The sequence below is a fragment of the Poecilia reticulata genome, chromosome 18, assembly GCF_904066995.2.
Source record: "Poecilia reticulata chromosome 18, P_reticulata-male-v2, whole genome shotgun sequence".
In the NCBI taxonomy this organism is placed as follows: Eukaryota; Metazoa; Chordata; class Actinopteri; order Cyprinodontiformes; family Poeciliidae; genus Poecilia; species Poecilia reticulata.
In genome coordinates, this window is record NC_088847.1 from 7,963,852 (window position 1) to 7,987,648 (window position 23,797).

The 23,797-nt window shown below is 39.1% G+C and overlaps 1 protein-coding gene across 3 annotated transcripts in view; it reads left to right on the plus strand.

Annotated features, from left to right (window-relative positions):
• LOC103480389 (phosphatidylinositol-binding clathrin assembly protein) overlaps positions 1-23,797 on the plus strand; it is a 100,925-nt gene that overhangs the window by 14,062 nt on the left and 63,066 nt on the right. For all 3 annotated transcript variants that reach the window (XM_008435311.3, XM_008435312.3, XM_081599617.1), the window contains exon 2: positions 15,573-15,715. In XM_008435311.3, the coding sequence (XP_008433533.1) occupies positions 15,573-15,715 (143 nt within the window). The remainder of the gene's footprint in view (positions 1-15,572; positions 15,716-23,797) is intronic.

Consider the following 23,797-nt stretch of genomic DNA (forward strand, 5'->3'; position numbering starts at 1 on the left):
AAAACAATGTAAAGCATCATCAGAGTTTGAAACTTTAAAACTGTTAAACGTTTGTCAAAACTGGCTACTGTGCGCTGCGCTGGTTTCAGGAGTAAAGGAAAACTAGAGACTGGTTTGAAGTAGAGGGAGAGCAAAAAGCAAAACAAAGGAACCTAAGGAAGGTTAAGTTAGATGCATTTTTAGTTCAAGCCTGTGAAAACAAGACTAATGTTAACGTATGTTGCATCTGAAAGACAGTAGTTAAGCTAATAAATATAATTTGGCGTTTTGAACAGCTTAGCTTGTCGGGTAATTTGTCCATTGAGACTCATCTGATTTCATTTTCAGGTGAGCATGTTAAAATATTTTCAGAAGAGGAGGACGGAACCAGACAGACATTTAGGAAATGTTGGATGGAATTGTTCAATGTTCTTCATTGTCACACAGTTCCCTCAAGTTCCGAGGAATATAGAAAGCCTCTGCTCTAACCCACCCTACACTTGTTTAAGCTTCTGGAAAATCTATTAAATATAGATTTTCATTATTGATAGAAATCCCTTATGGATGCTGCTGAAGCTGTGGCTCTCATAACAAGCTGTAGAGGCAGAGAGAGGGTCAGCGAGTGCCTCTGCAGGCCTCACTAGTTCATGCACACAGCGGCCAGGTTTCAAAATGCACCTGACGAGTCAATGGCACCGAGCAAGTGGTTAGTTAATATCCTGCATCTTCAGTCATTCAGCAATGCTAGTGTAGTATGCCCTTAAAAAGCACACAGAGTTCACTGTAATCATTTGCCTTTATGCTAGTTCTACCTATTTTTTCTTATACCTTTCATGACAGAGACACTTTTTATGTCGTATCCAAACTCCTGCTCTTTGTGATATTTTTATTTATTTTTTGCTAAAGTAGAGCAACAAGCTCCAGTCTGGAGTTTAAAAAAGGCTTTAATGACCCTACTGTACATTATCACACTCTCACCAAGACACTAATGGCTGTACCAGAACATTAGGCAACAGAAGCCCAAATGGTACAAAAATTAGTTGCATTTTCTTTAAAATGGCACTTCGTGCTTTCATCTGGATCTCAAATGACCATTTTTAGGCGTTGGGCTTTTAGCAGTGGTGTAGTTTCTGAAGTTCGGTGTACCTCTGGAAGCTAAACGATTACAATAGATAAAACTGGCCCTTTTATTGCTTATTGCAGGGTTTCTGCAAGGTCTTGAATTTAGTCATCTAAAATTAAGGTCTTAAAATGGTCCTTTTTGAAACAAGGAGTCTCATCTAATTTCATGGGCTGCGTCATTCTTTTCTCCGGATTTGAAGGACGGGTTCACAGCCAACCGTGTCCCCAGATTCATTGAGAGCCAACTGGGCGATTTTTGTTCTTGTAACAATGGCGACTGGAGCAGGAACTCGGTATACTTTTAAATATTAAAAGTTGTTAGGTTTTTGCAATTTGCATAGACATGTATTTAATCAAATTTTCATAGAAAACATGTATTAAATGAATTAATTTAATACATTAATATGGTTTAAATAGGTAGTAATAAAAAGCCCAGTAAGATTTCTAGCTCTGTTTTACCAGCTTGTGTTTAGTGCAGTCTCATAGATCTTGGCGATAAATCAAAAATTAACCAACGCCGAAATTTGTGACGATGACCGAAGTCATTTAGCCTATGTTGGTATTTTTGGTAGTTAGATAAAATGAAGAGGTTGGGTAAATGGAGCAAACTATTATCGTCCATTTATCTTTAGAAGTGAACTGCTTAGTTATCATGATATTGATTTTAGCCCTACTGTCATGGTTTTAAGCAGTTCTGTGTTGTCGTGTTTTTCTTCATTGCCATCACAGAACTGAACTAAAGATGAAAACAGGTTGGAGTAGTTGGCGCCGTTCATGTTTAACCACTGAGCATAAGAGGCTATTTTTTTCTCAATGCGGCTGAGAACAAAGGATAGAGTTTGAACGTTTAACTTTATTAAGCTGACTAACAAAGCATCTGTTTGTTTTTTAGGAACTTTGTAAAGTTTGGCTTTTAGTTTTTAGACTATGACAGTCCCTCTCACCAGTACCTCCACTAAAACCATGACTTGATTGTCCTTTACTCTTTCACATTAAGGGAGTTTAAATTTCAGACATGCCATAACAAATGTCAGTAAACGATGTCATCAGTTACTATTATAAAGCCTATTGTATGATGTTTAGAAGGTCAGATACTTTCCAAATGTCCTTTAATCCAAAAGTTATGTCGTTTTTGTGCGTCTTGACTTTAACTGGATCCAACTTACAGAACCCCTGTCATGAATGTTAATTTTCCTGGGAAACTCCACCAGACCTGGTTAAGTTAAGCATCGTTCTCTGGGGGGAACCCTCTGCTTCACCCCTCTGCTCATAAGAGAACTCTAAATACCCATTTGACCTCCTGTTTCAGGTGACGACGGCTCACGGTTTGAACTGAACTGAGATTTGTCTGCCGTATGTGTGTTTGGGAACATTCAGTGCCTCTGTTCCCGTCCTGTTCTGATGTCTGGTTATTTTTAGCCGCGCTCTCTCTCAGGAGCCCTTGGGCTGGGTTCAGCGGCTTATTTTTCTTTCCGTCTCTTACCTGCTTGCATGTTCAGCTGCCTGCCATTATCACTCTCACTTTTTTTTTTTTTTTGTTCTGTCAGACTGCTACATGTTCCCCCAAGAAGTTAGAGCAGAGACGCTAAGACAGGCATGCACAGACTTCAATCCCATTCCCTTGACGTGATTTCCCAAATTCCCCCGCATGAAAAACAGTTGGGTAGAAGAAGACGGGGAGTGTCTCTTTCACTTTCTATCTCTCCTTGACGAGGAAATAAGAGTTACAGGATCTCAAACGGGGCATTAAAGGATAGTCCTAAAATTGAATCAAAGGGGGAATTACATCTATAGAAAAAGATGTAGTCTAATAGACCAACTTGTTCTTGCCTTAGTGGTTTATCCCGTTCTGAAACCTGTTTGGATCTTCTGTTTCACCTCAGCAGTTCTGCAGTATTTCTGATTTAAACGGTTGTGGCAGGACTCTTTCTGCATGTCGTCTGGAGTCACTATGAAAGCCATGTTTTGATTAGCAACAGAAATGGACAAGTCGAATGCAAGACGGATATAGAAGCAGAGATTGTCAGAGTATAATCCACAGCGTATGAAATGCGATGATTACCATTTTAATTTCCTGCTGCTGTGAAAATTGTTGGTATTTTCCAACGTGCATATTAATGCATATGAAGGTGTATTTGGTGTTTAAACTATTAATATAGCCAGTTATAAACATTTTAGAGTGTGTCTTAAGTATTTGCGGATTTTAGCTATTCTCGGTTGCTGTGGCCCTCAACCCCTGTTAATACCAGGGAGCAACTAAATACAATAAGCACCTGGTATTTTAACTAGATGTTTTCAAAAGTGTGTCAAGGTTATAAGTCTTCTTTCTACTCTTTCAGTTAGGGTTAGGGTTGTCTTTGAGTAGCTAGCCTGCAGTCAGCTGCCAAACAGTAGCTCATAAGTTTATAGCTTCAAAGCAGAGATGCCTTAAGATCTGTAGGAAATTTTGTTTCCATTCAAATCCGTCTTTTCTGTTTGTTTTTTGGCGGTTTTTTTTTTTATTTTATTTTATTATTATTTTTTTTTAATCTGTCCAAATATATACATCTTTTAGCAAGAGAATAGCCTAGTTGCCTTTTTTTGTAGCCACATGTTGACTGGCAACATGCAGCAATAGGTGGGCTTCACATAGCCGGAGAAAACTCAAGTTCACATCATTAAAGCGACTTTAACTGACCCTTGCCTTGTTCAGACAATACAAACCTCACCTGGAAAATCATGTTTTATTACAGCAGCATAATCTTAAACTGAGAGAAATCTAATATTAAATTTAAGAGTGTGTTCAAAATCACCATTGCTACCATTTTTGGCACCCCTAACCATTCCAATAAAGAAAAAAACATAAAGCTCTCTTTTCATACTTTTATTTACTAACCATATTATCTTAAAACATTAAGATAATAAGCCATTACTACTAGAGAACTTGCCATTTGAGCAGGGTTTCAACCTTCTGTAGGATTGTAATTTAGCAATACTCCTGTCAATAAAACCTGCAGCCATGTTCTCATTTTATCACAGAGGAAGATATACAAATTACATCTCATACAGGGAACATTTTCTTAATAAAAATATTGAAACAAAAATGTAAATTCATGCAAAGTATCATTTGCATCTTGACTTTTTGAACTTTAGCATTTCACACCGATAAAATGGCTCCACACTGTGGCTCTGCTTTTCTGTAAAGACAATTATTATGAAGAGCTATAAAACTTCAGCTTAAAATGGTAACCAATTGAGCTAGCATTACACCATTACGTGTAGAGGGAGGTAGTTACTGTTGAGTGAGTCGGTTTAATATTGTCTTTTACGCTGCGGAGTCGTGGTCCTTATATTTCTCTGGGCAGAGATGAAATCTGAGGAGAGCCCAGTGTGCACAGAGGCGGTCGGTCAATCCCAATTCTATTGTCTGACACCATAAACACAAATAGAGATCAATGTTGCATCTGCTGTGCGATTGGCTGAGAAGTGAGTGCTTGCAGAGAGAATTGAATCCGACAGAGCCCCTAAAGCCGTAGGAGAGGCTTTGTTTCACTTGTCAGCACCTTGGTTTGAGATACATGGCTTCTGAATTAGGACAGTCTTTCAAATATTCACTTGTTGGGTGGGAAAAAGGAGCTGTGTTTTACACGATTATAAAACCAACAAAGAAATGTGGGGAGAAAAAAAAAGCCTGTTTTCAGATTTTAAAGCCTTGCGTTTTACTTAGGTCTTCCTACCTCCATTGTGTCTCTCGCTCCATATAAGGAGGATTTATGAACATGTAGGCAGGCAGGGGAGGCTTGTGCAGGGAATCCTCTTTTGTGACAAACCCTTTTTTAACAGTTTGTAACACAAAGACATATGGGGAAGGGAAGGAGATTACTGCTATGCCAGACAAGGTGCTGATACCAGGGGAGTGTTAATCTTCAACAGATTGGGGCTGCAGCCCCCCCGGGCCCTTTCAGTGTCTGTTTTTTTTATCTACATACGTCTGTTGGGTGCGCACGTCCGCTACCTGCGCAGACTTCAAATTAAGGTCAGTCAACTCTGAGGCAATGCTCATGTTCAGGTAACTGTTATTAAAGCTCCATAATCTCAATTCCCCACGGGTCGAGCAGGACGTCAGGGATGGCTCGGTAGTTAGAGACATCGTCCTTCAACCCAACCACCGTCATTAAAACCTTCTTTTCTGTTAAGTTTCTGGCCTCTTGAAGGCGCTTTATGCAAAGTGTTGAATTCCTTGAAGCAACACAGGTGGTGTTCATTTTCTGAACTCCATAATAATCAGAAATGAATTTTCCACAATTTTGTTCCAAAGGGAGGATTGGGACTATAAATGTTTTATAAAGTACCTTTCATATATTGCTGCTATATCTGCTGAATAAAAACTTGCCGATGGATACAATTTTGTGTGTCTAACTCCAAGTTGTTTGACTGGTTGAATAAGAATCTTTTGAGGGTTTTTTTTTTTTTTTTACCGTTCATCAGCTGCCACGTGTGTATATGTATGTATGTAAATGCTTACATAAGATACTGGAAAAACATTGCCTTGCCTTTGTTGTAATCTCGAACTGCCACTGAAAAAAAAAAACACACCACACACCCAGGAAGAGTTGTTTGATTTGGAAGTCATTTATTACACATGCAGACTAATGATGGGAACATTAAGGTGAGTGAAGGTTTCCAGGAACAGGATGTCTTGTAAACCTGCTAGAGATTTACCAACACTTGATTGACCTCTAGCTCTGTAGCTTGAAGTCAGATTGTTAATCTCTGCATTTTTTTTGTATTATACAATGGTTGGGGATGACTGATCAAAATTTTGTAGCCAATTTCTGAGCATCAATTTTTTATAACCTCGCTTAGAGGTTGAATTTGATTTCTTTTGAGGAACTATAATATGACTGGACATATGGAAAATATTTAAGATTTCTTGCCTTCCTTCAACAAAAATAAGAGGTTTCACTGTGAAATATTCTTTTGTAAAGGTCTTAAACAGACAAAATGCTTAGAGAAAGCATTTTCATTTGTCTACAGCATCTTTTATGAAGGATTACAATGGTTAGCTTAGCGGCCATTACTAAAACACCAGTCTCTGTGCATATAGATTTGAGAATATGAGGCCTTACTGTTACTCTGAAATCCAGAACACACGCAAGTTGGAAGCCCAAAAGGATAAAACAAAAAAGGAAACTTTTGTTGCTAAGCTCTCTCTCACTTTCCTGCAGCCCGAGTGATGTTGCAGTGTCATAGAAAATATTTGTTTACGAAGCTACGTAGAAGTTAAGTATGGTAATTACCTTTGAGTCTTCCCTCAGTGACAACTTCCACACCAAAGACTGTGGAAGTTGTCATGTTAGATTTTCGAGGACCCGACTTGCCCTTAAGCACTGAAATTATCTCTGATCACCAGCTGTTTTTAATGCACCAATGCTTTTGTAATTTCTTAATTTTCTGCTATCTGTTGAGTGGGGAAAAAAAGCGTAATGTTTCTAAATCAGAAAACCATATTCATCTAAGAAAAACCTACTCCACATTTGTCCCTAATTTCATCCAGATCAGACTGTTTGTGGGTGCTTAACTTAGTTTTGAGCTTTTTATTTTCTGTCCAATTTCAGGCTTTAATCAACATTTATTATTTCACAGCCAATAGGTGCACAAAGGAAAACGATATTGGTTCATGGTGGTTAAAGTAGTAGGTTAAAGGTTTAGAACCTCCTCTGTTTTTCCCAGATTGTCTACATAGCCGTCTTTCAGGAATTTCAGCTATGTGAGCCAGCGCTTCCGTCTGGGCTCTCACTCTCTCTCCGTTCTGCATTTTAAGACCAGCGAATGGCATAAATAGAAGAAAGCCACTGAACTATATAGAGAGATTAAACTGTGTCGGGCATGATAAATAAGGCTCTCATATCCTGTAGTGTCCTTAAGAATGAGAAGCCAGAACTGAGGGCCGTTTCCAGGTCTGTTGCTGCGTAATCATTGCCGGGGTGCTTCAGGATTTAGCCAGAACCCTCTTGGAAAATGCTCTCAACACACAGCGAGGACTTGAGCCCAGTAAAGGAGACAAACTGGGCTCAGGAGTGGTCTACTCAGCATGTTTCACCAATACTGTACCATTATTTAACACTGTTTACTGCATATAATGGAGCAAATTTTGAGTCATTATGGTAATTTGATGTCTTACATTAGGGACTCGCCAATAAGATGAGCTATTGGTTTAGTATGATCATTATGTGCTTAACGTCTGGTGATACCACTGCAGTGTGTGCTGCTAAACGTCCTTATCTGAACCTGCAGGAGGAGGAACAAGATCCACTGTTTTGGAAACAGTGTAAAATAAGAAATCATGCTAAAATGAGGGAACTCCGGCACAGTGTCCAGACGTCCTTGTTTTTCATTCTGGTTGATGAAATAATCTTAGGAATTCAGAGTTTACTGAGTTTACCCCATCTTCTAATACAAGCAGCAGGAAAAGACTACGCATTTTGCATTTTGCTCTAGAAAGCTAAAGAAAGACATCTAGACAATACTGTGTGTGCATGTGCGCGCAGATTAGTACATTTATATCCCTGATGACCTTCTGTAGCCGGGTTGAACAGATGGGAAGCAGGAGGAACTCTTTCTTGTCACAAATGCACTTATGATAATTTTCTCTTGGTGTGTTTTCTAAAGAGAATTTCTGCTGATATTGAAAAAATGATTTTCTAATCGTGAAACATCTAAATGATCAGATTCCTTGATAATTTAGATGTTTGTCTTACAGTTAAGCACAAACCTAGATTTGAAATTATCCAAATTTGCCCCGATATGGGGGGGAAAAAAGCCCCAGATAATTTTGTTTAAGAAAACTGGTCTAATCTAAATAGGAGGATGTTTTGTACCCAAATATCCATAACATTAAAAATGGAGAATCTAGAATGCAAATTGTCAAATTTAAAAAATGTTATTAAAGTATTGCGTACTGGACCTGAAACAGTTAATTAAAATTATTCAATCATCTGTTATTCAAATCACCAACTCTTCCTGTGCAGACACAAGCCACCAAAAAGATGTAGTCTTGCTTATTTTATTTAATTTAATTTTTTACAAAATGTAATACTAGAGAGTTTAATAAGATGCGGTTGCTTGTCAGAACCCACGCTAACAAACTTCCTGCGTTCAGAATATCACTCAACATCATACGACTATTCAGTACTGAATCACCCTCAGAAAGGTTCAACAATAATAGCCAAATGTTGCTGAATTTTCTCTCGGTGATCATTATCGGACCCTGAGCCTGGTCCCTCCAGCTTCCACACCGGGCCGGAGAATCTCCGCTTGTTTCATCCAGAGAGCACAGAGGTCAGCGGTCGACAAGTAACAATGGACCTCAGCTCGGGGAGGGACAGAGAGGGTCACTGTTGAGAATGAGATCACACTTACTGAGCATTTGTTTTTCACGTGTGTGTGTGAGGGGAATACCAAGGTAGCTAACAAACCTGCTTTATGCTGTAATAATCTTGGTGGTCTGAGGGTAGAAGACCACCAAGATTTTTACAGCTGTTTAATTTTCAATAAAAATCTTATTTTATATATATATATATATATATATATATTTTATTTGTAATAAACATATTTTATGTGTTACATCCAAATTGAATATTGCAGTTATGGCTGATAGCCAATATTATATCGAGTGGTGTCCAGATGCTACTTTTCCACTTCTGACATGGTATTGATAGCACACCTGTGAGTACTGGCCGATATTGATATTGACCCAATTCGATATTCGATATACTTTTATTGCTTAATTTGTAGTGTGACATGTGGGAAAAGACTTGATCAAGTGATGATATTCAAGCAGAACAATAATCAACAATAGGTATTATAACTGAACCATTTATTATTAGCCAATGGGTCTTCATGTGGGATACAAGCGCTACTGAATAGAAATGCTGGGGCGTACTAAATGCTGGAATACTGGGTATTGAAGAATTTAGATACAAGCCAATATAATCAGATACTTGTTTTTTTTTTTTTTGGCTGATATCTGACTAATTTCTGATATAGATATTGGATAGGGAGACCTCTAATTATAACTGTATGTTGATGTTTATATATTTTGCCCTTTAGACACCTTGAAGAAAATTGTAAACCCTGCTGACTTCACCAGTGGCTCGCAGCTTTCAACTCCCCACAATCTTTTGCTGCATCACCATTAGCACCATTACATGACCAAGCAAATACCACATGACCAAACTCTTCTGCTCCCTCACCAGAACCAAACGGCAACAAGATGGTAATAAATATCGGTTATTATCTGCCCAGTTTTATTTATACAGATACCAATATGTTTAAAAAAAGTACTATTGGACGATACCGATGTTGGTGTTAATATCGTGAATCATTAATTCTTAGATTTTGCGTGGTTTGGAACTAATTAATTATATATATTTTTGGGCCGTTTTCAAGTAATGTATTGATAATGGCGTAACAATGCCAGTTCTCCATCTCAAAGACCAATAAACTTTAATTTAAGAAAACTTCTCATTGGAAGTGGAAGACATTTTAAATATCCAAAATAAAACACAACCAAAAACAATAAATTAAACTGAAATAAAAAAACTCACACACAATTGAAACCATAAATAACATGTATTATGAATTCTCGGTAAAGAAAATTCCCAGTCAAATATTATGAATTTTCAGAATAGAAAGGATCAGTAATTGCTTTACTTTGACTGGGCCCTTCTAACACACAGATTGCGTAACCTAACTAAGTTTTCAGGCGAAATAAACCCCACGTGATTGCCTCCGAGATCTCATTTCGAGTCGGATTATTTACATTGTATAATCTTCTCATAAATGGAGTGCTCTGGCTCTCTGTTGACTAATTACTGTGCAACCCACGGGCCCCAATTAGCCCGGTCGGACTTTGGATCGATGTCTCGCTGTTTACTCATTCTCTTGGTTTAGCTGCTGAAGGTGCAGCAGAACGAGAAGAGCTTCTCGTCTGCGTCTCTTGTCTTGCTTTCGATGAGGAGTGGAGGAGGCGAAGCGAGAGCTAGCAGTGCGCTGGGGTTGTGGATTCCTACAAATTGTCCGGATGAAGAGACACTCACGTTTCACATGGCTCATCATCTCTTCTCATCTCCACACTCTGTTACACATCTTTTTATTTACCGTCACCCTCCTCCCCTTATTCCTCTCTGTTCAACTCTTCTCTTTCTCTCTGTGCCTCAGTTGCATTTACTTCCCCCAGTTTTCTTTTTTTGTCCCTCTCCCCCAGGTCCAGGATCAGTGGCATCTAATGCTTTCCACTCCGGCTGATTAAGTCGGCACATGTACCCTCTTTACATTATCGCCAGCACACATACACACTGGTGCATCGGCGTCCCTGTGGAGCTAATCAGCCCTACTCTTAGTACTCCGTCTCTCTCCCTCTCTCACTTTCCGCAACACCACTCCAGACCTAATGAAAAAACATGAGCTTTGAGAAAAACCAAGCCCAGACGGACAGATAGAAGAAACACTTAAAAGAAGGAGTAGCTGCAAATAAAGAGAAAGCAAATGAGTTATAAAAAAGACCAGGTTAGCGATGCGAATTGTTTCCAGTCGATTCCAGGTTCTTTCTTGGATATAACCGAAACATTTAAAATTCAGATTCACTCGGTTAGCAGCTAAACACTGACAGTTTCCAACTGTAGCCAAATGGACGGGTAGCACTGTGATACACCTGGGTATTGCATAGCTTCAGTCGCATTTGTATTGACTGAGAGGCCCACCTCCTGATGTGTGTGTATCAAAAAAGAGAAGTGCCACATTGAGTGAATGATTTGGAACAAACCCAGACTGAGGGCCGTCTGCCGTGCGTTCGAATGAGACAATGTGGCGAAGGGAAAGGAAAGGGCGACAACCGGTGCCTGATTACAAAGATGAAGACTTCCTTCAGGAGCCTCCCCTGCCTCGGCGGTCTAATGAGAAGCCGCTTCTGTTGGCAGGTGTGAGAGCTGGCAGCTCATAACGTCCTGTGGAGAAGAACAAAAAAGATGCTGGGGAAAGAGGAGGAGCTCAAAAGAGATGGAAGACGCGTGGAAGAAACCGAAGGGATCCGAGCCCGAACGAAAAAGCAGACCTGATGCATACGATCAATTTGAAGGTTCGTGTGTATTGATGATTTGCGCTTGAGAGACTCGCTGTGTTACCTGCATGCGGCGAGCAGAGACACTGAATCATTACAATAAGCTGGGGGGACCTGAACATGCATCGGCTCAAATCGATCTCCATTAAAGCGAAGAACGGCGGGAGGCAGCCAAGCTGTTGGGCTGCGGTCAGATCGTGTTGCCCGCCCTGAGATCAAGTACAAATTAAAGGGGTTTATTCATCAGCTGCTGCTTGTTGACAGTCAAGTCCGGTTTTTTTTAGAACACAATAGAATGTTTGTTTTTTAATACATGTTCAATCACCTTAACTTTAATATTCCTAAAGAAAATTAATGGAAACTAGTTAACTTCAGTTAGTAAATTCAGTCTACCTGTATATAATTTAGGGTGTTTTCACACGTGATAATCCAGTAGACTGTTTGATCAGGGACCAAAATTGTAACATTTTTCATAATTTCAGATGCTGATGTTCAGTTTCACACGTCCAAATATGAATTCGGACCTTAACCAGAGTTCACGTTCATTGAATCAAGAACCACGTTTTTTGGCAGACCAGAGTTTACAGTTTTGGTTCGCATCAGAGTTCAATTGTGCATTCACATCTCCCCAAACAAACCGGACTTTCTAGGCAACCGACCCAGAGTTTGTTTAAACCAGACTAAACCGGGCTGATGTGAATCCACCCTTAAACTATGAAAGCTTAAAACAAATTTAGGGTCTTAAAATAACTTTCCAAGTTGTGAACTTATTATCGTTGGTATTAAAAAGTTCATGTTTGGTTGAATGCCGGCGTTTGCCGTCCAGACGTAAACGGTTTCAGTGTTGTGTGAAGTCGGCCATGCCAAGGGCAGTGGAAGGTCTCTGTTCCTGTTCTGACTCTACTGTATTATTACAGTGTTTGCATTGCGACGTGCATGAACTTGAAGGAGACCTGCAGTGTAAATTAATACAACCTCGTCATGCTGCAAATTCCTCTATAGCGATGCAAATAGAAACTTGAAAAGAGCTCATTTCCCATGACTAATCTACAAGAAAAGTCTTCCTGAAAGAGGGGAAAAAAAGCACACTCTGTTTTGGGGCCCTTGGGCACTTGGAATATTCATTTATTTGAGAGGAATTTACATGGAGCTTGCTGTTTGTGAGGCATGCATGCTGCAAATGCACAACTAAACAAAAGAATAGCGATATGAATGAACATTTGCAAGTAAGAAATGGAGCAAGTTGAGCAAAAAGCCGAGCTCTCTTGCATCGGTCTAATTTCTGAAACGACAAAGAAAACAAAAAAACAGAGTTCTTTGTGCTCTCCTGCTGCCCTCAGCACATTCCCTCTTCAAGAGACACCCCTTTTTCAGTGTGTTCAGGTTAATGTAGCTTCCCTCAGTTACCCAAAAGGCTGCTTCTCCTCCCCATCCTCATCGGTTGACTCAACGTCTAGAAAAAATCGAGCTGAAGCTCCGCCTTTCATTAATAAAACTCATGCCATGTTCACTTTGAAGTTCTAATTTATGTTCCAATAAACTTTGTCGCAGCCTCACAGAAAGACTTTCTTTGTAAAAAAATATAGATTTATTGACGATCTTATCGGAGCGTGTCACCTCTTGTCCCTCGGTGTTTGAAACTCTGTGGTTTGGCAAAGCACTGCCCTGGCTTTTCTTCTAAACAACACACTTTCTCGAGGCTTTTGCTCGTCTTTGTCTTCCACATAGGTACTGTGGCAGAAAGTAGTTTCCCAAAAGGAATTTTACTGTTATTTTAAAGCTACTAAACCTTTGTTTTTATGCTTTTAATAGCATAAATGGCATCTACTGAGCTCCCTGTTGGATTCAGTAGCGAGTCTTGCCTGTAGTAAAGAACTTTTTTTTTCTCTCTAGTTTTGCATAAATGCATTGAGTTGTGGTTTGTGTGCAGTTCTCATTCTGCTGTAGCCATATTAAGCAAAGTAAAATTATGTCAGTATTCATAAATCAACCAGTCTTGCTCTGTGGAAAGCTAAATAAGAAATCCTTATCTTCCTGAGAACAATATGCGCCATATTAAAAGATGAAATGGGAAAATTTTATATGCATTTCCAAACATCCAATTAATCTAAACCAAAAACTAAAAACCATACAAACACAGATTGACTAAAAGACAACAACGACACCAATGAATTTGCAATCTGCTCGGTAAAGTGCTGATTAATAACATAGCAAAAAATCAGCTACATGAGTTAAAACTAACTCAAGCCAAACATTTATCAGGGTTATACCGGTTACCCACAAGTTCAAAAGAACAGCATTTATTTATTTCATAATATTAAGCTTTTGTTGTATACTACCAAAGTGCTTTACAGGACATCAAAGAAAATAAGAGCAAAAACCTTTTAGTTTTGCTAAAAAAAAAAAAGAGACCTTCATATCATAAGCACTTAAAAGCATTTCATAAGAAAAAAAAAAGTAAAAATGCAAATGTAAATTCAATCTCACACTTAAATCACTCAGCTGTGATCTTGTAAACCGTTTACTGGAGTCTCTGATTAAAAGCTGCACTAAACTGTGTTTTCGTTTGTGCCTTAAAGGAGCCTTGAATTACAATACTGTTTGTGTCCATCGCCCTCGCTCATGCTTGTAATTCATACCGTCTACTATGAAAGTTGAAGCTGGCTGATTTTTGAACTTGTGTTTAGCTCGCAGGGCTTCATGCAGCCTGCAGTAAAAATCGATGTGTTGAGAAACGGAGTTAGTTATTGTTAGTAGATGTGCAAAAGGGCTTCTAGGCAGAGGCCAGCCGCTTTTAACTATAGGAGCCTGCTGCTGTTGTTGACTGTGTACCACAAACGTTCAAATGTAAAATTGTAAAAATAGGAACCCATTTCCTAATAAGCAGATTCAATCAATCTTGACATTTTGTTTTAATTCTTCCTTTTAGTAGGAAGATATTCAGTGTTTTTCATTACGCTAATGCTACTTATCCTTTTATTTATTAGTTTTTTTTTGTTGACTAAAATGTAGAAATGTTTGGCTTTTGTTTTTATAATATTTAAGATTCTATTGATTTTTACCACAAATCTGTGATGGTATTTTTTTATGAGGTGATGAAATTCTCTCTCCCGTTTCTATAAGAACTAGTTTCTTAACAATAGCTTTTTTTTCTTTTTGACTAGTAAATCATGTTACTAAATTGCTCTTCAACTCTTCCAGTCTTATAAACCAAGTCCTTGCAAAGTCCAGCATATACATTTCTACAAAACGGCATTGCTTTTGTCATTGTTTTCTTGCCAATCTTACCATTAACTGGAGCTTTTTGCAATACATGTTAGATGCACAGTGATTTATGGGTCTTATGTTGCAGAACTGAGCTAAATGGCTAAAAAATGGAGCTAACCTTCAGCAGGTTTGTTAATACTACTTTAGCTAACTGTCAGCATGTTAACTAATACTCTACAAAACATGCTGAAGGTTTGCTAAACCAAAATTAGCTAACATTCGAGAGGTTAGCCAATACTACTTTACTCAACCTTCAGCACGTTAGCTAATATTGCTTTATCTAATCTAAAAGTTACTGCTTTTGTCTTCCTCTTATATAATTTGAAGCACCACACTGTCACTGAAAATAGCTAATTTTGAGTCGTCTTCACTCAGAAATCACTTCCACACTGAAGAGTGTAATTGTTATGACCTAATATTGCTCAGGTTTGATCTTTTTCTTTGGGTTTCTGACTGAATCGTTGCTCGTCAGGGTCAGTAAAGCTGAAAAAAGTTTGATTACCCACAACAAGCAGTTCCTCTCTTTATGCTCCATACATGTATATTAGATGTTATAGTGTTAGAAGTTGCTTTAATGTGTAGACATAAAATAGAGAGGAGAATATCCCCAGGATTTTATTGGCCTCCTCATTTAGGTGGAAGAATTAAAACTTTGTTTTTCAGGAAATTGCAAACGGTCTTATCAGAATCTGATCCAAGGCTTTTAAAAATACAATAATAAGAAACCTATATGGTTTTAATAGTAGAGAAACATCATAAAAGTCCTAAAGATCACAGACACTCTGCAACAGGTACCTGTCAGTGTTGGAACATTCTAGGATCTTATAGCGCACTGTCTGGCTCGGATGTCTGGAGCTGCTGGTTTTTATAGATTGACATTTCTGGACCCCGAAGTTGAATTTTCCCTCCCTGGTCTGTAAATGACTGACACTTGAACTTCTCTTAACACTTCTCCAGAGAATGGAAAGTCAGGAGTTCTTTTTTTTTTTCCCCTCACTTGCCGTCTTTCTAAAGTTGAAATTTAATTTGATTTTGTTTTTTCTTGCAGGTTTGTATTGTTGCTTTTAACCAACTTGTTTTGCTTGTGTGTGTGTCTGTGCTGCAGATCTGATCCACTGCACCAATGAGATGAACGTGAACATTCCCCAGCTGGCAGACACTCTTTTCGAGAGAACAGCTAACTCAAGCTGGGTGGTGGTCTTCAAAGCCCTCATTACCACCCACCACCTCATGATGTACGGCAACGAGGTATGGGACACACACACACACACACACACACACACACACACACACACACACACACACAAAAACCCCTCCAGGGCCGTCTGTGCAGGCTACATCAATAAGCAGCGTTATTACTCAACTCTGTCTGGCATGTTCGTAAATACAAACGCATTAGGATGTTTTATTCATGTCCGCGTCGTTGGTTTGATCAGAAGGAAAGCCGACGTGTGTGGGATCGAGACGGCACACGGAGGAACCAAGGACTCGCGCGACGGACACAAAGCTCGGAGTGATTGAAACGGCTCCGGAGTGCGCAGAAATTAATTGGCTCAGTGCGAGCTAACGGCAAGATGAGGAGACGGGGATGGAAGCAAATGAATAATCAAGCGAATTAGCTTCAGAAAAAAAAACACTGCTGGAAAGATAGACGGACCCGTCGCCCTTTCTGTAATCTGGCATAAAAATTCAGCTACATGGTCTGTCCTTATTTGTCTTCCTTACTCTGCAGTGCGTAGAGAAAGTCTTCACGCCTGTTGAGCAATTTATTTTGTCTGGTTGCAACTATGAATGCACGGCACCGACATCGATTTTACCTGATATTAGTTGGCTTTTAACATATCGATCAGATAAATCTCTGCCGGTATAAACAACCAATATTTATTTATCTTTTTGTCATCTGTTTCTCTTCACTTTTGTTTAACCCTGACTGTGTCGAAACGGTTGTGAAAAATACACGCAACTTCTGTAAATATTGGTTTCTGTCCAAAACGGCTACTTTAATATCGGATGTTGATATTGGCCCAAATTTTCATATCGATGCTTCTCTGGTTGCAATCACAAACTTTTTGTTTTAGGCGACAGACCAACGCAACTAACACGGCGACGAACAATTATTTCAATATTCAATTATTCTATTGATTATTTGTGACAATTAATGGATTAATCGTGTAATCATTTAACTAAAGCTTTTTTTATTCAATATGAGAAATGCACCAAAATGCAAATAAACAAATGCAATTCCTTTTTAATAAAAAAAATGAAAAAAAATTTCTGCCTGAAATGCAAGAACATGACATTTATTTTTGTGTATTTTTTATCTTTTGTAACAAATTATTTCTTTTGTACAGTTTAGCCTTAAGCACTGCTGTCTTTTTTCTTTCTTTTTTTTGCAAAATGGCGTGTTTTTGAATCTTTATGCTCCTGTTTACAATTAATCGCTAAATTAGTTGATATGCCACTAACTGATTAATCATGAATAATATGACTTATTGTTTCTGCCCTAGCTTAAATAAAATCCAGTAGAACTACGGGTGCACCGATTGCAGAGTTCTGGCCGATCACTGGTACTGATATTTTTTAAATAAAAAAAAAAAGCCTGAACTACCAATTTTGAGAGATGCCGATATTTTAAACTGTTTTTGTTTTTTCCTGAAAAGTTATTAAACTTATAAACAAAGTCTCTTGTTCTTTACCCCTAAATACAGCCCGTAAAGGAGATATTTGCATTTTTTAAAATTATTTTCTAATTTATTAAAGCAGATCTTCACATTACATATTCCAGTTTGCATTTTTAGTGAACTTCAAGTTTGCAGCCGGTTAATTATTCAAATCGTTCCCGTTGAGAGACAACAGGTTTCGCACGTCGTGTCTTTACGTAATGTCAACTTTAATATTCAGATGAATTCGTGGCGTTATAGTACTTCGTCTCTGTGAAAACAGCAGTGGAAGCTCGACGCCGCTTTGTCTAAATGCTGTTGTCACTGCGACACGCCGTTTCACCCAGACAGACCAAACACAGTCGTGCTTTTCAGCGGTTATCGTGAACCACCTGCTGGATTCAGCAAGTGGAATAACAGCGAACAGTCACAAACATCACACACCTGCTTCTTTTGTTTTCCTTATTCATTATGGAATGAGGGGATTTTACAAAAACCATTAAGTGCTACTGCAGACATGAATATAAATTTGGAAGTAGAGCAGTATTTTCCAAGCACAGAGTGAATGGATTAACTAAAAAAATAAAATAAAAAAACGGAAGGTTTTGGAGACGTAAAGCATTCCGGTTTTGGTAAGCTGCAGATATTCTTTGATCTGTTTGGACTTCATTGCGTTTATCTGGATCAGCCTGTGCTAGCTTGTCAGCATGGTGGCTTTTTCAAATAAGATTTTTGCTGGAAAATAGACATAATTAGATTCCTCTGAATGTCCGACTATCTCCTTTAAAGGAAGCCCATTGTGCAGAAGATTTCTATTCTGACAGTGTGACTCACTGAATATAAAACCACTGGATCAAGCCTGGCGATTGGCCGTTCATATTAATACATCCTTTCTTCTGCTTTTGGTGGATTACTGTATCGAAAAATTCCCCTTTTGGGATTAGGAATCGGCCCACAACAAAGTGATGTCACTGAAGTTGAGCTCATTGCTCAGACCTACTGCGGTAGTTTTTACTGATGAGGCTTTCATCACCAGGCTCATTTCTGGGAAACTCCTGCAAAGTAAATTGATAAAAATGAACTATAAACTATGCACAAAAATAATAATAAAAAAATAACTTGGTATAGGCAGCTATCAGATCTGGTGTTGAGTGTTTTATAGCTGAATTGGGTTGAAGTTATGATTATTTATCTGGTGCAGATTTAAATTTAGACCCATTTGCCTTTTCCACAAGATGTAAAGCAATAATACAAAGATATAATCGCCAAACAAACCAGTTCTTTTTCAGATCATGTCAACAGACATAAGCTTTAATTCAGATTTGTGTTGCTTTTGTACTTAAAAACTGGTATGTAAAATAGGTGCCAATGAATTGCACACCTAGGCATGGGCTGGTAGCTTAAAAAGTCAATTTCAAAACCACTTAAAGTTTAAATTTTATATGGTGAGCAGACAAAAAGTCCCTTTTCCAATTATGTTGCTGTTAGCCGTTAGTCACCTGTGAATCATGCCTTAATTAGGAAAAACAAAAATATTTAGAGGGATTACTATATCTGTTTAAAAACAAACTAATTCAGGAACTTTGTCCCGCAGCACAAAATAAAATCTAGCACTAAGATGTTGCTTTATGAAGCAAATGTTAGCAATACGCTGCAAATGTTAGCATGACTGTTGGTTGAATTAAAAGGTCTTTCAGTAAGGCTAGGGCAAGGAGACATTTCTAATAAATTAGCTTTCTGTAGCTCGCCACTCTTCCACGCATTAATCTGCAGAGAGCAGAAAAACAAGACATTTTTTAATAGTGAGCACATTTTACTCTTTCCTGTTAGTAAATTCAGTAGACATTTTACAAAAATATTTAGTTATCATCCTCCGTAGTTTTTTCTGCTGCATTTTAATGCGGCAACGCAACAAGTAATCCTGTGTATAAATGATCCAACATTTATTTTTCACAGATATAAGGATCCTTTATCCATAGTTTTCACACACATACATACATAAAAAAATTCAATTAAATTTCTGTAGCTGTCAGTTTTTTTTAAGTGCCTAACATGCTAAGAAAACAACAATAAAAATTAGGGGAAAATGCTACTACGTTACATGGCCTTAAAAGCCTGTCTAAAGAAATAAGTCTTCAGTTTAGTCTTAAAGTTTAGTCAGAGGTGGTGCGACGGTCTGGAGGGAGTTTGTTCCAGAGTCCTGGTGTTGCCAGCTTCTCATCCCAAAGCTTCAGCATTGTTCTTGGGACATCTAATAAAAGTTGATTTGATGACCTCAGGGATCGCTCATATACAGGAAGACTTAAAAGGTCACATAAATCTGGTGGGGCAAGGCCGTTAAGAGCTTTAAAATCAAACGGTAAGACTTTAAGATCAATTCCAAAATGGACAGGGCGCCAACGAAAAGAAGGGCGGGTTGAAGTCGTCGTTGAGACTGAGGGACGTCATAAACATGAAGTCCAAGATAATGTGAAGTTTATTACAATAATCGAGCCTGGGATTTGCAAACATGTGAATGGACCTTCTCTAAATCGGTGCGTTTTCGCCAGTCAATTTGAGGTTGAAAATACTTCCACTCATACTAATCTTGTGATTGAGAGAAGAGTGTAGCGCTTCAGGAGCCAGCTGACCGGCAGTGTGCAGCTGTAGGAGCAGTACAATAAAGTTTAGAAGATTTGAAATATTAACTCTTTAAAACCTGGTGTAAAAACCTTGCTTTAATGATCGTCAACAGTGACGATCAACACGCTCAACTGTGTTATTTATGAGCCTCTAAATGGAAATAACTCATGATTAAATTATTTATTTTTAATTTTTTTTATTTGAAAACCTATTTTTGTCATTTTAACCTTACGACCAACTTCAGTATGGTCCAGTTCTTGTACAGGCTGCAGTCTATTCGGTTTGATGCGTTTGGCCTCCAGCTTCCTTTCGACGATGGCGGCAGACCTTGCAGAGCATCATCAGATCAGCTTGATAAGTTTGTGTTTGGAGCTCAAGGCTGAGCCGAACCACCTCCTCTACGTTCCGGACATCATTACAGAACAGGCCCGCAAAGCGAAGTGAAAAGGAAAAGAGAAAGGAGATACTGACTGGGATTTTAAGTAACTTTAGTTCTGGGACTTTTTTTTCCTCCCTTCTCTTCCCCATTTGGATTTGTTGTATATTTTAATTTCAATCTGATGTCGGTCGGTGTCCCCAAAGAGTGGGTGCGGACACGCCACAGCTCTCCGTTTCGTTGTGTGCCAGCCTGCTGAAAACCAGAAGTTGTTACGAGCGCAAACATTACGTAATCCTAACAACCCCCTCTGTCTGATAAGAGATCTTAATCACAAACTATAAAACAAAAACAACTCTGCTCTCGTGAAGACCACAAACAAAAACGGGACAAACCCCAACGTGAGTGAAGTTGCCACACTTAAGCAAGCAGAGCCCCGTAACGCCGACACGCCCCGCCAAGCGCATTCCTTTTAATTTCCTCCAATTTGGAGAAGCATTCCTTCCCTTTTTTAGACGGGGGTCCGCTCCAGTCCACGTTGCATAACGCTTCCTTTTGATGTCTCTCCGTTTTATTGCGTTAACATAAATTTTCTCTGAAAAGAGGAAGAGCCGAGTGTGAGATTGTTGCAGCTGATCCAACCGAGCGCCAAAACAGCCACTGCTTTTAAATTTTTTTATTTTTTTTTTTACTTTCGTCTCAGATGTTGTGTTCGTGCTCTGAGACCAAGCAGAGCCTTTGAATGATGACGGATAGATAAGCCATGGTTCCCACAATCATGGCGTCGTTGTCGTCCCTCTATCCCAGAAAAGGATTGCTCAGACTCTGGAAATTCCTGCAACCGTTTTTTTTTTTTTTTTTTTTCTTTTTAAGATAAATGAAATCATGCTAAGTAGGTCACTGCAGCACATCAGGAAGTGGCTGAGAGGTATTCCCGAACTGTCGGCTGATTTCTCTCCGAATCATCGCTGCAGATTGAACCTTTTGATTCTGTGTCACACTGTGCCTCCACACTGATTGCGGCGCTACGCTAATTGCCTTCTTCGGCGTTCAGCACCCCAGCAGCTGATAATCGCAGAGTCTTACTGCGCTGATTGAGCTGTGATAGATGATTACTAATCTGCTTTATTTAAGAAAACCCGTTGGGATCCTTTTCTCTTAATCTAGATTTATTGTTTACCATTTATTTTTTGATTTATTACCCGCTGCAGGCTGGCGAATTTAAAGCAACGCGTCAAATATTCCCATTCGCAGCTCAAACTGCTGCATTGTTCAATACGGGTTATTATTTCACTTGGCCTGTTGAAGGTAGATAAGGCAAATCTTTGAATACCAAACGTATATTGGGCAGTTCTATAATCTTGTTCTACAAATTAAAGGCAAGAGGCCATGTAAGCATTAATAATTCAGCTGCCACGCACATTTAAAATGCAGTATTTCATCACCGATGCACTGCTGCTGCACTTATTAAATGTAGGAGCTAACTATGTGTGCAGTGCAGTAATTGAGAAAATCTCGCAGCCTCGGTATGCTGCGGCTGGTTTCTGTTTCAGAGGCCGGTAAGTGATGATTCAGGCCGTGGCATGTTCCCATCAAGCCTGTCAGGACGGTGGTGCTGACCGAGGCTCAGGGGGCCCGGGGACCCGTGCTCCCTCGCAGTCAGAGCATCCATTATTGTCGAGGCGGAGGGAAAAGAAGCCCGGCAGTAACATTTCCAAACTGCAGACCCTGGGAATTGGGGTCAATAGACTTTATATTTCCCTTAAGGTGGCGATTTGTTGAACAAAACGTGGCCCAGAGCTCTGTCTGGTCAACTCTAATGGAAGTAGAGTTCATTTTAACGAAGAAAAGTCGTCATGTAGGCCACAGACGGCTTATCGTGGATGATGAAGCAAAGCACTGGGTTTTTCCAACCAGGAGGTGCATGCATCCTCAAGAAGTCTTAAATTCATAAAAATGTAAATTTAGCCGTAAATATGTCAAAATTTAAGGTCTTAAATTTTGTTGTGACAGAGCTATTCTGATCTCGTTTATGTAGTTTTTTTATCATGGAACTTTTCTGTCGGGAAAACATTGGAGTCAATCACTGCGTTCTGTGACTTGAGGTGATTGCGGCTACTGCTAGATAGCTATCTTGCTTTTTTTTTGTCATGCCTAAAATGTAAATTTATAAATTTTTTGTGAATATATTTTATGTGCGATGCGACTTTCAATCTGTGCTAGAAAACCTGACACAACTATGTAAAATATGCAATTTTCTTTTGTACATTTCTGCCATGATGCAGCTCTTAAATGTTATTGCTAAGTGGTCTGAAAAAGTCTTAACATTGAATTGGTAAAACGTGCAGAAACCCAGTCCAACAGTAAAGACTTTTACTTGGTTACTTCCTGAAGTCACATAACCAAAAGTTTGAGATTCACTTCCTTTTCCTAAGACTTATAAATACTCACAGGGCTTCCAGGGATGAAGGAAACGGTTAAAAGAACTGACTCAAGAATATGTGACGAGGAAGAAGAGCACAAATTAGAGTGAAAGCAGTCACCTTTAAGGAACATGGGCGGGTTGTGATATCAGTCTTAAATTTTATTCATAATAGTCTTAAGGTTTTAAAAAGTCCTAAATCTGAGGTCATGAAACCTGAATAGACGCTGTTACAGGCGCTCTTCGTCGGATCTGACGGAGCAATTTTTGAAAAGGTGAATGGGCATAAGTTTCAGTCTGTAGGTTTGCAACGCCCAGAAATGCAGGGAGACTGATTATAAATGCATGCCACACTTATCTGATTATTTAAAAGAAATCCATATGATGGTGACCTTCTAGCTCCCATCCATTTCACTATTCTTCAGTGCTTTGTGGCCGTCTATCACATTAATTCCCATTCATGAAAGTTTTTGGGTTGTATTGTGACAAAACCTGAAAAATGAAACGCCTATGAATACCTGTGCAAAGCACCATGTGCTGCTTTCTCTCCTGCTTGGACTACGCAGCTGCTTTAAATGCATCCAGTTTCCAGCTCGTGTCCTCTCTAATGTATTCAGCTGTGGGCTTTGAAAAAAAATAAAAAATAGAACATGGGGATTTGCCATTCAGAGCAAATAGCAGGTGAATTAAGTTTTAATATCCCGTCTTTGCCTTGGATGCCATATTCGTTAAAAGGTTTTCGGACGGTGATTGGAGTAACGGAGAGTTTTTAGTGGCTGTGTGCGGCAGGTATTGATGCTCATTTAGTTTTTCACCTGCAGTTCCCCCCCTACCCCTTCTCTCTGTCGTGTAATTCCCCACTGGGACGACTCGGTCGATATCTTTGATGGCAATTTTACTTTTGTGTTGCTATAAACCTTCTTTTCTGCTGCAATCTCACAAGAACGCTGCTGACGGATCAATTATCGCGTTTTAACTCCTTGGAGTTTTCGACAGACGGATTAATTTGATCTTTCCACACGAACTAACGGCTGAAGTTTAAATTGTCCAATAACTACATGGAGGCGTTGCGATGAGAGCCTTGACCCGACTCCCTGTCTGGCCTTTGTGCCAGTTCTTATCGTTTGTCAGCTTGTTCCTCTCCTTTCAAAACGTTTTTTTTTTTTTTTTTAAATTAAAGACCAGTATGTACCAAAAACAATCCAGCAGGAAACTCCAAACAATGACTGCCAGAGCCATTTTCCAGCCAC